At 42.8% G+C, this 15,104-nt stretch overlaps 1 protein-coding gene across 9 annotated transcripts in view; it reads right to left on the bottom strand.

Moving 5' to 3' along the window:
* Positions 1–15,104, bottom strand: part of LOC132382584 (A-kinase anchor protein 13-like) — a 548,542-nt gene that overhangs the window by 120,542 nt on the left and 412,896 nt on the right. For all 9 annotated transcript variants that reach the window (XM_059952931.1, XM_059952933.1, XM_059952936.1 and 6 more), the window contains one exon: positions 13,953–14,088. In XM_059952931.1, the coding sequence (XP_059808914.1) occupies positions 13,953–14,088 (136 nt within the window). The remainder of the gene's footprint in view (positions 1–13,952; positions 14,089–15,104) is intronic.

Here is a 15,104-nt window from a genome sequence, read left to right as displayed (position 1 = left end):
TTCTTTTGCACATTAGGTGTTTATCAGTCTTTGTGTCTGCCTATGTATAGTTTCTCAAAAAAAACTGTTGTATTCCTTTTTCCTGTAAATGCCTGCAAGAAAATGAATCTCTAGGTACCTTACAGTACCTTGAAAAATAAATTTAGCCCCCAACCCTTTCTTCACATAAGTCAGTACTACGGTTACTTTGATCAATTTAACTGAGAATTTTAACTTGTGAATCACATGCTTCTTTTTTCAAAGTAGAGCCCAAAAACACGGAAAATTGTTGATGCACCATCAATAACTCACACTGAGACGTAGGCGAGATATCGGCTTTTATTGACTGGAAGAAGGAACCAGGAGTGAGTGTCTATCATACAAGGTCCTGGAGACTGAGGCCGATCTTCAGGCCGCAGGTCTCCTTTATACAGGGGCCTGTGGGAGGAGCCACAGGAGCAGTCAGCAGGGGCGTGTCCCGACAGGCACATAGTTCACCACAATTGTAAAGCATGAAAATCTAAAAGTTCAAAAACTGATATGTCAGCAGTTGAAAAATATTGATCCCCTTTGCTCACTAGTTAGTTGAACCACCTCTCGCAGCTATTATAGCCAGTAGTCTTTTTGGATAAGTCTCTACTAGCTTTGCACAATGTGATGGAGCAAGGTTTGCCCATTTCTCCTTGCAAAATTGCTCAAGCTGTGCCAGGTTAGTTGTGGTTAAGATCAGGACTCTGGGCCACTCAAGGACATCGATTTTAGTCATTTGAAGCCACACCATGGTTGCTCTGACAGTATGCTTTGGGTCATTGTACTGCCGAAAGACGAACTTCCTCCTCAGTTTAAACTTTCTGTCAGAGGCGAGCAGATTTTTTTCAGGATCTCTGTATTTAACAGCATTCATCTTCTCATCAAGCCTGACCAGATTTATCGTCCCTGCTGCTGAAGAGCATTCCTGTTCCACTTCCAGCATACATTACAGTCGGGATGGTGTTACCTGGTTGATGCGCAGTATTAGATTTACACCACACGTACTGCTTGCTGTTGAGGCCATAAAGTTCCACTTTAGTCTTATCTGACCACAAGACCTTCTTCCATCTCTTTACAGTATCTTCTAAGTGACACTTCGCAAAGTCTTTATAGGAGAGGATATGCTTTTGTTTTTAGCCAGGGCTTCTTCCTTGCCGCTCTTCCATAAATACCCTTCTTCTGCAAGGTCTTAGAGATTGTAGAGCCATGAACATCATCTCCAGTTGCAGTCACTGGCTTCTGCAGCTCACTCAGTATGACTGTTGGCACCACAGCAGCCTCTCTTCAAGTGCCATTCTTCTCTGGTGACTAAATTTAGAAGGACAGCCTGACCTAGACAGTGTGGCTATGGTTTCAAATTATTTCTACCTTTTCATGATGGAATGCACTGAGCTCCGAGGTATGTTCAGTGCCTTTGAGGTGGTCTTGTATCCTTTCCCAGATTTGTGCTTCTTTATTATCATTTCCCTGACTTGCCTTGAATGCTGTTTTGTCTTCATTTCATTTAGACTGTTGAAAATCTATCACATACTGTTGGACCTTACAGAGATGGGGGTGTCCTCCAACTTTCTACATCAACAATTTGGTGAGTTGGTAATGTATTAGACCTGAGGAAAGTTAGTATTTTGGTTTTTGATTTTTAGTAAATTGTTGACAGCTTTTGGAATTTTTCTTTTTATTTGACATGATGCACAATGTGAACTGAAAAATCCTACTTTAATATATTTTAAATTTAGAAAATGAAACAGAAGATGTGAAAAATTGTTGAGGAGGCAGGGAGTGCTGAATACTTTTTCAAGGCACTGTAAAGGTATAGAAGCCTTGATGATAAGTATACTTTGAACTTTGATTTGGGAGTTCACTCACTTCAAGTAACAGGCCTTTGGTTCTTCCATATTCTCATCAATTCCAACCCCATTCTACCACTCACCTACATTCAAGGGATAATTTACAGTTGCCGTTCACCTTTCGGACTGATGGAGGAAACCCAGGGGGAACATGAAAACTCAACGCAGACAGATGAGCTAGTCAGGATTTTGACCAGGGTCTGTGATGTGGTGAGGCAGCTGTTCTACTAGCTACGCCAATCTTAGTACTTGTAGGTTCAGATTCATTTCTGAGATCTGACAATGTTGAAACTTTACCAGCTTACTGATCTTTGGATGATACATTAAATTAAGATCACGCCCTCCCTCTCAGGTGGACTGAAAACTACCTCGCAGCAATGCGTCAAAGAGCAGAGGCGCTCTGTCCCAATGCTTCTCTGTCAACTAATGTCAGGGGAAAAGGTTTGCGGTTGGATTTACACTACTCTTCTACTCAGACAAATAGATGGCAGCATTTCCTACAATGACAATGCCTATCTACGTGAAAATTACCTCAGTGACTGTGGAGCACTGCTGAAAACAACGCAAAAGGCACCACAGAAGTATGTCTGTCGCTTTGCCTTCAAACTGATAAACACCATATGCACATGCCTACACAGATACCACGTGCACACACAGATACATATACAGCTAGCATTTATTGGCCATCTCTGACTGTTCCCAAAGCCTGGCTAGAATTCAAGTATGGTACTGGATCCAGAATAAAAGAGGAAACATTGCAAATACTCAGCAGCTCAGACAGTGCTTGCGGAGGAAAGACAAAGATAACAGTTCTGATGAAGGGTCTTGGCCCAAAGCGTCGACTGTTCATTCCCCTCCGACTGGCTGATTTCCTCCAGCATTTTGTGCGTGTGTTGACAGTTCCAGTTGGAGACCCTTCAGCAGAACTGACTGATTGTAGAATCATTGACTGGAAATGTTAACTCAGGTGCTGCCTGACCTGATTCTTATTCTGCTTATAAATTCTGGACAGACAAGATTGGCTGTTTTCTGCTCCCATGGTATAGCCACTACGTCCCCAACTTTAAGAAAACAAAGAACCAGGTGGATTAATGACTACATTTGTGGGCCACCCATTTTAGAATATCCTTTGCTTTTATATTCCTGATTTATTTAAGTAGTTATATTTAAATACCTCAGATATGATCTGAATTTAGAGGACAGTAGGTGAATAGGTTGGCACAACATTGTGGGCCAAATGGTTTGTACTGTGCTGTAGTTCTGTGTTCTACATTTTGTTGTGACAAATCACCGGCTGCCCGCTCTTTGTCATCTTGTTTGTTCCATCATAGTTGTCTGGTGTAGTCTTCCATGGGGAACCCGGCTCCCAGTTTACTGATATGACCCAACGTAATGAAACCACCTTCTAAGAGAAGGCAGCAAGCTTCACTCGCACCATGCACTGACTGGTGATAAAGTACTATCACCGCCCTGAAGTCAACTAGAGGCAAGTACACAGTGCTGTGCAAAAATCTTAAGCACCTGCATATAGCTAGAGTGCCTAAGACTTTTGCACAGTAATGTATTTACCAATTGGAGCGGAGAGCAAGTTTGTAAATCTGTTGGGAACAAAGGATGATGGAAATGGTGAGGGTCGAGCACTGAGGGAGGGTTGTGGGATAGGTGGCAGAGAAGGAGTGCCAGGGGCAGAGATTTGGCGCTGGTACAGATACAGCCAGCCCAGATACACCAGACACGGCCAATTGATTCCAAACTATTGGTTTACTGATCATTACAGAATGTCACTCTGGTGCTTCCCACTCCCTCCTCTCCCCCTACCCCTTTTCCCTACCATGATCCCCCTCTCCCTGCCCTGCTTCCCACTCTCAATCTACAACAGAGACCCATATGAGAATCAGGTTTATCAACCCTCCCATATGAAATTTGTTTTTTTTTTCATAAGTATAGTTCAATGCATTAAATTACTACAGTACTGTGCAAAAGTCTTAGGTACCTTAGCTATATTTATGTACCCGAGACTTTTGTATGGTACTGTAGATAGTAAGTACTACGGTTCTAATGAATGTAGATGAACAGAGGGACATTGGGTCTCCCTGAAAATGGGAACACAGAGAGTAAACAAGGAATGTAGCATACATTGTTTCATAGAATATAAAACTGAGATGTTACGTTGCAACTTTACATAACTGGTTAGATCAAACTTGGGAGTGTCATGTGTAGCTCTGGTCACGTCAGTAAATGTAGGGTATGGTTGTGCTGGAGAGAGTGTGGAAGAGACTCACCAAGCTGTTGCTTGGATTTGCAAACTTCACTTATGGGAAGGACTGGGTAGCCTGGGCCTGTTTTCGCTTGAATGAAAGGAGGCTGAGGGGTGACCTTATGAAGGTGTATGAAATAAAAATGCATAGTTTGGGTAAACACAAGAGATTCTGCAGAAGCTGGGGAGCCAGAGCAAAACACTGGAGGAGCTGCCAGGCAGGCAATGGTGGTTGGTTGGATGGTCAGTTTCTTCTCCTATGGTGGGATATCAAAAAACAAGAGGGTATAGGCTTAAGGTAAGAAGTTGGAATTTTATGAGGTACTTGAGGGAAAATATTTTTCTTCCACAGAGATGAGGCTATCAGGAACTCACAGTAAAAATGGTGGTGAATCAGATACAATCAATGTATATGAGACATTTAGACAACATTTAAATGGATAAGACATAGAAGGATTGAGATCGAATGTGGGTGAATAGGCATGATTGTGATGGGCCAAAGGGCCTTGTTTCTGTGCTGCATAACTGTGGTTGTTTGATTCAAAGATGTCAGAGTGCTTGGGAGCTTCAGATGCCTAAGAATGTCTTGGATATTAAACATTTTTGAATGTTTGTCAATGAATCAAAATGTATTATTGAAAAATTTATTTTTGTGCATTTATCACTCAAACAAGCACTTTTGCACATCACGAGTTAAATCCAAGTTAAATGGTATAATCAATGTCCAATAATTAATCCAAGTTAAATAATATAACCAAAATACCGTATGTATTCAAAATTTCCCTAAAGAATTTTCTAAAGTTATGAGAGGCATTGAGTTGACAGCTGATATATTTTTCATAGGGTCAAATATCTAACAATAGAGGGCATGCAAAGGAGATGTGCAGGGCAGAGTGGTGGGTGCTTGGAATGTGTTGCCAGGGTGCTGGTGGTGACAAATATGACAGAGGCCTTTAAGAGGCTTTTAGATAAGCATAAACTCACTGAGAATGGACATTGTGCAGAGTAGTTAGGAATTTAATTACTCATTCGATTAGTTCAGCACAACATCATGGGCCGAAGGGCCTGTTTCTGTGTTCTATATTTAAATACCTATCACCCAGGAGACAAGGTCTCTCCTACATGGGAGGGCTTAACCCAGCAGAAACTCAGCTGCACATTTCCCAATGCTCATGCACAAAGTGCAGGAGGAACTCAGCAGGTCTGGCAGTATCTATGGAGGGAAATAAACAGTCGACGCTTCAAGCCGAGACTCTCTATCAGGTCTGGTTGAGGTTTCCTCACTGCATCTGGAATACTGTGTGAAGCTTTGAACCATATAGGTGTTCTGTTATGGAAGCTGGCCAATGGGTACACACTCTGAACTATGGCACTTGGAGGCCTTATGATGCAGCAGGGACTGAGAGCCAGCACAAGCAACGAACTCATTTCTGACACTTCCCATCGTCAGTGCACAATTTAAAGTTTAGCCGAGTGCCACCATAACCACAAAGTGTTAAAAGACAAAGACTGTGTTAAGAATTACAAGTCGCATTCTGCCTTGTTACTTAGCTTTCCAGTGGCAATAAGGCACAAATTATACAGCAAGAATTCAGTGTTTCATTCTGACCCAAACCTCAATAACATATCTCAGCACAACTGGGACCATGGAAAGACCATCTTTCCCTGCCTGTCACTCTGAATATTGTTGTTTTACATCATTACATGCGCATAACAAGACAACCACTGCTTTACAAATAAATGCTTGCTTATTTTATCTAAGGGTATGATTTCCTCAGACCGTTGTGCTCAGTGTAAAATTATACAAGGTCTGATCTTTACGTAAAGACTAATCCACTGCAGATCCAGTTGGAAGTGTACTTTTAGTTTGTTACTACAGAAACTTCCATTTACATAAACCTCACTGAACACTTAACTATCTTTGAGGAACAGAAACAAAACCATATGTAAAAGAACATTTTAAAAGAACACAGCTACACTGAAATATTAGACGCTATGTCTGAAGATGTAAGCTTATTACAACACAGAATATAAACAGGAAACCAAGCAACGGCAGCCAGCACGAAGACTTTTACAGACAAGAACATTTAAACTTTCGTCTCCAAAATGACACGGCAACAAATCAACCACTGCTCCGAAGCAACCATTCACCTACCATCTTGAAAGAACTCATCTGCGGAAAAGACAGTTTAATCCACGACATAATTAGGATCAGGAGAAATCTTCTTTCAACATGCTGGTAGCAAAAGAGAAATGGGCTGGCTGTCTCAATTTGCCATGACGTGCTTCTCAGTCAGAGGAAGTTGGGGTTGAGAGGGGGAGGCCACCTTTTTGGGCTCACTAAGTAAGTTGTTTAGAAGCATTAAGCCAAATCGAATATTCCTGCACTCGTTATGACCTAAAGCATTTTTGGTGCCTTTGTAATGACTCTCCCAGCTAAATTATTGCACATCCTTAATTTCAAATGAAATTAAAACTTTTAATTCAGCAAAACACTCTTGTTTGATAAATGTGCAACTCCCTTTTGTTTAGAAGGGCATTTTTCAATGTGGCTTGTTAAATAGCTATTGTGACTGAATTAGAAGAAAGATGGACTTTCAGTGACAGATACGAGTTGAAGTGCCCCCAAAGCATCCTATTTGACTGGCATTGCCTCCACCACCCTGGATATCCCTCTGCCACCATCCCCCCCCCCCCCCAACCCCATGGCGCCATCTACAAAAGGCACCAGAGTGGGACAGCACAGTGGCCTAGTGGTTAGCACAACGCTGTACAGTACCAGTGACCCGGGTTCGATTCCCGCTGCTGCCTGTAGGGAGTTTGTACATTCTCCCCGTGACCATGTGCGTTTCCTCTGGGAGATCCAGTTACCTCCCAAAGTCCAAAGACATACTGGTTGGTAATCTGGTTTTGCACTATTTTTAATCTACTTAATATAAATATATACACTTACTTTTTAAAATTAATTTACTTAATTATTTTTTTCTTTCTATATTTATCATGTATTTAACTGTTGCTGCTAAGTTAATAAATTTCACAACCGATGCCGGTGATAATAATCCTGATTCTGATTCAAAGCTTCATTTATTATCAAAGCGTCTCTGTCTATACCTCTTGCTACCTCAGTAAAGCAGCCAGCATAATTAAAGACCCCAGTCATTAGATTTTGTCTTCTCCCCGCTCCCACAGGCAAAAGCACTCACCAACAGGTTCAAGGACAGCTTCTACCCCGCTGCAATAAGACTATTAAGTAGTTCCCTAGAGTGATAAAACAGACTCAACCTCCCAATATACCTCGTTATGATCTTTCACCTTGTAGTCTTCCTACGTGGCACTTTCTTTCTAGCTGTTACACTTTATTGTTATCGTTTTACCTTGTTCTGCCTCCGTCTGATCTCCATCCTCCTTCCCTTTCTTCCATGTCTACACTCCTCTCCTATCACCTCCCAGCTTCTCATTTCATCCTCTCTACTTCAACCATGCACCTTCCACCTCAACTGGTTTCACCTACCACTTACCACCGTGTACTCCTCCTCTTCCCCCCACCTTCTCATTCTTCCTCTCCAGTACTGATGAATGGACTCGGCCCCTGACGTCACTGATTATTCTCTTCCATTGATGCTGCCTGACCTGCTGAGTTCCCCCAGCATTTCCCATGTTACTGACCATTCTCTGTCACAAACAAGAGAAAATCTACAGATGCTGAAAATCCAAGCAACACACACAAAATGCTGGAGGAACTCAGCAGGCCAGGCAGCATCTATGGACGAGAGTGCAGTCGATGTTTTGTGCCGAGTCCTGCTGAAGGGTCTTGGCCTGAAATGTCGACTGTACTCTTTTCCATAGATGCTGGGTTCTTCCAACATTTTGTGTGTGTTGACTCTATCCTATGCTTGTTTTCCTTTTAAGAGTGCCAGCGTCTGCAATTACTTTTATTATTTTCATGGTCTGAGCTTCACCAGGAACACTGAAGAGTAAGTAGAATCCCATTGTCAGGATTGGAGGACCTGAGTTATAAGGAAGGATTGAGGTACACAAAATTATGAGGGGTCTAGATAGAGTAAATGCAAGCAGGTTTTTTCCACTGAGGTTGGGTGGGACAACAACTGGAGGTTATAGGTTAAGGGAGAAAGATGAAAAGTTTAAGGGGAACACATGGGAATAGTTCTTCACGCTGAGGTCTGTGAGAGTATGGAACAAGCTGTCTGCACTAGTGGTGCATACAAGCTTGATATTAGTAGTTTGGGTAGGTCCACGGATGGGAGGAATAAGGTGGGCTATGGACCTGGTACAGGCCAATGGCAACAGGTATATCAAATGCTTCAGCACGGACCGATGGACCGATGGACCAGTTTTCTGTGCTGGACTTTTTTTGTGAGTCTGTGACACTATTCCATATAACCCTGGAGGGGAAACCACATCAGCTCCACAGGTTCTCAGTGAGAGATGTGAAGGAACCCAAGAACCATGGACAATTCATGGGGAAAAGTGATTTTCATTCACAGTCATACAATTACAGAAAGAGGCCTTTTGGCCCAAGTTGACCAAGGTACCTAGCTGTGTAAGTCCTATTTTCCTGCATTAAGCCCACATGCTTCTAAATCGGGGCTCCCAAACTGGGTCCATTGACCCCTTGCTTCAAGGTATTGGTCTCCAAGGCATTAGAAAAAAAAGTTTGGGAACCCCTTCTCTAAACCTTTCCTATCCATGAACCTGTCCAAGTGCCTTTTACACGGTGTAATTTTTATCTACCTTCACCACTTCCCTGTCAGCTTGTTGCATGAACCTTTCCCCACCATGTGTGAAAAATTTAATGGGAATATATTATCACGAGAGGATGGGTAAACTTGGATTGGTTTGCCTGGAGTGCTGGAGGCTGAGGGGTTACCTGATAGAGGTTTATATGATTATGAGAGCCACAGAAATAGTGGACAAGGTTGTATCTGTTTCCCAGTGTTGAAATGTCTAGTACCAGAGGATATGCATTGAAGATGAGAGGGGGCCAGTTCAAGGGGGATGTGAGGAATACTGTGGTAGAGATAAATAAATTAGAGGCTTTTAAGAGATGTTTAGATAGGCACATGGATATAAGGAAGATGGGGGGGATATGAACACGGTATAGGTAGGAGGGATCAGAGTTTGGGTGGTTTTAAATTGCATTTTAGCTGGTTTGGCACCACATTGTGTGCCGAATGGCCTGTTCCTGGCTGTACTCTTTTATGTTCTAATCCTCAAGTCCCCTTTACATCTTATCCCTCTCACCTTCAAATGGCAATGATGTGATTAAATCCTTGGCTAGAAGAAGATACATTAATATATGGATTCCTCAAAGTCACCTATGGCCCCTGAATTATTGTAAATGCTTGCTTGGGAGGCAAAGACACACACAGCAAGATTCCAAGAATAGCAAATGCTCAAATGCCAAAGTAGTCTGCTTTAGTTATTATTTCAGGAATGCTAAAACTTCCTCTCTCGATGGGATCACAGGTTCTTCTGAAGTCTACGTGAACAGAGAGCAGATGCTGGAAGTCTGAAATTGAACCAGAAAAAGCCTGGAGAGGATGAATGTAGAGAGGACGTTTCCATTAGTGGGAGAGTCCAGGATCCAAGGGGACAGCTCAGAGGATTGAGATGAGGAACTGAATCATACAATTTTGAAGGTAGTACAGGATAAAGACACCTTGGAAAATAACATGTATAAAACTCAACATGGAAGAAAAAACTGAAAGGGCTCTTCACTATCCTGTAACAATTACATTAGATTTATTATTCTATGCTTTCAATCAGTGGAAGTTCAAAGTTCAAAGTAAATTTATTATCAATGTGTGTATGGGTCACTATATACTACCTTAAAATTCATTTTCTTGGACGTATCCACAGTAGATTGGAGAAATACAATGAAAAACTACACACAAAAGCATGTAAGTAGAAACGGCTGCTATATTGGCTTGAAGTCAATATAGTGGGTATTCTACTTGCATGAACTGATTAGAATTATCAACTCCATGTTAAAAAGCAACACCTATTCAAACAGACAGACACAAAAGTGATTTATTAAATCAACAGCTAATTATCAAACAGCAAATCTAAAGAATGCTGGTTCTGATTACCAAGTGTAAGTCACTTCTTGCTGTCACAAGCAGCTCAAGCTGATTTGCAGGTCTGAGAACAAAATGACTTGGCCGACTGATGAACCTTCTCCAGCACCTCTACAAGTTCTTAGTAGACATTAGTCTTACTGCCAGCTGAGGGTGTTGCTTTACTCCCTGGATCGTTTGCACCCTGGGACCTTGTTACCCCGTATTAACACCATTCTTATTAGTTTGCTGCTCTTGTTCTTAATGACGCAGAGGTCAAAGAAAGTTACCTCAGAGTCAAAAGGTAACACAGCACAGAAACAGTCCCTTCAGCCCAAATGATCCATGCCAAGCAAATTGCTCATCCATGCTGGTTCCATTTGCCCCATATCCTCCTAAATATTTCCTATCCATGTGGTTGCCCAACTGTCTTTTAAAAGTTGCTGTTGTACCTGTCTCACTTCCTCTTGCAGCTCTTTCCACATCTGTACCACCTTCTGTGTAAAGTTGTCCTTCAAGTTGGTATTAAAACTCTCACCTCAAATATGGTTCTTGACTCCCCACACTTTGAAAAGGACAATGCATTCACCCTATCTATGCTCCTCATTCACTTCTACAAGATCATCCCATAGTCGGCTATGATCTGGCAATAAAACTCTAGCCAGGCCAACCACTCCCTAGTCTCAAGTCTTGGAAACAACCTAATAAATCTTTACTGCACTCAGGAAAATTTTCCAACTTAACAACTTCCTGTACAGGGTGACCAAAATTGACATAATATGCCAAGTGTGGCCTCGCGAACATTTTGGATGACTTCAACTTAACTGCAACATTTGGCAAGACCAGTGACCAACAACGACATCTTGCAAACAGCTTACAAAACTACTGGATACTCTTCTTTTCCTTCTAAACCGGGATCAACTGCAGCTGCAAGAATGCAATTTTTGGACTGACTTAACGAGTTGGTGCTCCTGTGATCTCCTGGTTGATCTGGCATGGAGTGCAGCTATGGCTGTTGCTGGGGGTGTCAATACCTGTAGTCAGGTCCATGTGTGCCAGTTAAAGTGCTCAGGATGATTAAAACTGATGAGGACGAGAGCAGAAAATGATCGGGTGTTCAGAACCATCTGCCTGTGTTTGACCAGTCTCCCTCTTGCTACTGCTGGTGGAAGGTGCAGGAGTTTTGGGTCCCGTGCTGCAAGGTTCACTCGCCTCAGTGGCTCATGGCCCGTGGCTGTAGACCCACTTTCAGCTGCTGCTTGATGTTTATTGTCCTCAGTGCTGAACTCGCTTTACCGTTTGCTCGACTTGACCGAGGTTTTCAGCCATCGACTCTTGTGCTGGCTTTACTCGCCTTAGCGGCTTGTGACAGTAGACGCACCTTAGGGGATTCTGTGGTTTGATGTTTAACGTTTTGTGTGTTATTTGTTCTTTTTCTTGCCCATCTGATGTCATATAATCATATAACAATTATAGCATGGAAACAGGCCTTCTTGGCCCTTCTAGTCCGTGCCGAACGCTTACTCTCACAATGTTCTTGATCTGTGGGATTTTTCTCTAAACAGGTTCTATGGTGCTTCTTTGATTTGTTGCTGTCTGCAAGAAATGAATCTCCAGGTTGTATACTGTATACCTACTTTGATAGTACATGTAATTTAACCTCCCAATGTCTATACCCATCTGACTGATGAAGGCCAGCATGCCAAAAGTCTTCTTAACCACCCTGCTTACCAATACCTTTTCATAGTTTACATCCTTGGTTATGCACTTTGTCTGGAAATCCAAGGGTTTATTACTGACAGAATTACTGATATATGTGGGAAGTGCTGGCCTATTGGGGAATATGAAATTTCAATGATCAGTGATCACTAGAATACTACAGCACAGTACAGGCCCTTTAGCCCTTGATGTTGTGCTGACACATATATTCCTTAAAAAAAGGAACTAAACCCACATTACCCTGTAACCCTCTGTTTTTCTTTCATCCATGTGCCTGTCCAAGAGGCTCTTAAGTACCTCTAATGTTTTAGCCTCCATCACCATCCCTGGCAAGTCATTCAGGCACCCACAACCCTCTGATTGGGGCTCAATTCCTGCTGCTGTTTGTAAGGAGTTAATATGTTTTCCTCATGACTATCTGAGATTCCTCCAAGTGCTCCAGTTTCCTCCCGCATTCCAAAGACAGATAGGTGAGGGGTCAGTGAGTTGTGAGCATGCTCTGTTGGTGCTGGAAGCATGGCGTCACTTGGCTGCCGCAGCACGATACTTGGACTCTATTGGTCATTGACACAGAACAACATGTTTGAATGTACATGTGACAAATAAATAATATCAAAATCTTAAAACATGAGGGAACTGTGGCATGAGTCAAACTAGTTGGTCAGTACTCCAGAGGCCAGACCAACAACCCAGAAGAACAAGTTAAAATCCCAGCGTGCCAACTGTTCAATTTAAATTAATTAACAAAATGCGCAAGTCTCAATAACAGTGAACATAGCTTTGAATCAAAAAGCTGTCATAACTGAAAAAGAACTCTAAAATATTTGAATATAATCTCAAATTCTATTACAGCTGCATTTCTTACCTGCAACATTCAAAGTTGACAACAATATCATGGGAACAAGTCCGCCCTTATAACCTTCTCCACAAACCAGAACTGAATATAGAATATGACAGCATAGTACAGGCACTTCAGCCCACTATACTGTGCCAACCAGCTAACCTACTCCAAGATCAAGCTTACCATTCCCTCCTGCAGAGTGCTCCATTTCTCGTTCATTCATGCACCAATCTAAATGTCTCTAAAAATGTCCCAAATGTATCTGCCTCTAGCACCACACCTGACAGCACTTTACCACTCTCTGTGTAAGGACTTACCCCTGACATTCCCACCCCCCCCATGCTTACTTCCAATTACTTTAAAATTATGCCCCCTCATATTAGCCACTTCTGCCCAGGTTAAAAAAAAAACCACTTTTATGATCTTGTACGTCCCTATCAAATCACCCTCAATCCCTTTCACTCCAAAGAGAAAAGTCCAAGCTTGCCCAACCTTTTGTTGTAGAGCAAGGTCTCTAATACGACATACAAAAAAGCTGGATGAACTCAGCAGGTCGGGCAGCATCCGTTGAAAGGAGCAGTCAACGTTTCAGGTCGAGACTCTTCGTCAGGACTGCTTTTTTGTACGTCTTGATTTGACCACAGCATCTGCAGTGTACTTTGTGTCTAATACAGTTTCCTGGTAAATCTCTTCTGCACCCTCTCGAAAGTTTCCACATCTTTCCCGTATTGAGGTGACCAGACCAAACACAATACACTAACTATGGACTAACCACTTTTATAGAGCTGCAACGTATCTCGAGGCTCTTGAACTCCGTCCCCTGAATAATAAAAGCCAAAATACCATATGCCCTCTTATCCACCCTAATAACTTGTGCAGCAATTGTACACTGACTCTTTGTTCATCAGCAGAGGGTCATCATGGTGGTGTTTTGTGAAACAGTTTCTGCTGTACCATGCAGCATTCACCACCATCTTGAGGCAATTATCAGGGTCTTGCCTCAGGAGCAAACGTGTAATTAAGTGCACCCCCCCCCCCCCCAATCTTCTCTGAACACAGTGACCTGGTTCTGGAGAAGTTGCCAAGGCTCTCCTGCATGGTGGATCATTGAAAAGACACCCAACAGGATTTTAGGCCAAATAATATGTAGGGTTTTTACCCTGATCTGGAGTTAACCATGAAGATAGCTTCTCAGAACCTACCTTGTTCTTGTGCTTTCCACTTGACATTTTGTTTTTAATGTAGCTGAAAGTCCGATACACTTTAGTGCTGCTTTTTCCTTCCAGATCTTTTCTTGTAGGACTCTGTGGCAACTGACTATTGTCCTCTTCTGAGATGCTGTGTAATGAGAGAAAAGAAAATTGTTTCAAGTGACACTCAATGTGAGCTTCACTAAGGAATTTCTACACTGTGTATTGGGCAAATACAGGGATGATTTGCTAGGTCAAAGAGCTGGATGAGTTGAGACATGGAATGGATACACAGAGGTAAGAGTGCCGGCAATAAGGTGTTTGTGGAGAAAAGGAAATGAATGAGGCAGCAGATAGGAAAACATGGAAAGAACGAAAGCTTTTCCTGTCCCAGGCTGAGCAAGGCTTTCAATGTGTACTCCTGGCAAAAAACTGAGAGCATGTTTGAGAAAAAGGGCAAAGATAAACAAACATTCAGAAAGAACTTGCAGGAAGTGAGTGTGTGAAGTTCTGGTAAGATGGCAGCACACTTGGTTGCAGCTGCCTCTTGGGGTCCAACAAATGGTGCAGCTGTTCATCTGAAAACATTTTACTAGTAATCACAAGACTGCATTGGACATTGGCAAAAAATATTGCAAGTCCAGTTCACTGGTTGTGTTGGTGTGTGGCCTAGTGGATAAGGCATCAGTCTAGCGATCTGAAGGTCACTGGTTCTAGCCTCAGCTGAGGCAGCGTGTTGTGTCCTAGAGCAAGGCACTTAACAACACATTGCTCTTTGACGACACTGGTGCCAAGCTGCTTGGGTCCTAGTGCCCTTCACTTGGACAACATCGGTGGCATGGAGAGGGGAAGGCTTGTAGCTTGGGCAACTGCCGGTCTCCCATACAACCCTGCCCAGGCCTGCGTCCTGGAAACCTTCCAAGGTGCAAATCCATGGTCTCACGAGACTAACGGATGCCGGAAGTTCACTGGTTCATTGGCAAGACAGCAGGGGAGCTGTGTGGCCTCAGAGACCAGGCTCTCATACTGTAGTGTTGCCTGTTCAGCCACCCAACAGAGGCGGTACTGAAGGCAATGTGGTAGAGAACAGGGGCAAAGCAGGTGAGATGTAATCTGTGCTGGGCTTGTGTCTGGCCCCTGAAGGCTGTTTTTCCCATTGGTGCT

Source organism: Hypanus sabinus, chromosome 28 (genome assembly GCF_030144855.1).
Source record: "Hypanus sabinus isolate sHypSab1 chromosome 28, sHypSab1.hap1, whole genome shotgun sequence".
Classification (NCBI taxonomy): domain Eukaryota; kingdom Metazoa; phylum Chordata; class Chondrichthyes; order Myliobatiformes; family Dasyatidae; genus Hypanus; species Hypanus sabinus.
Note: the sequence above shows the minus strand (reverse complement) of the source record. Positions and strands in the feature narration are given on the sequence as shown.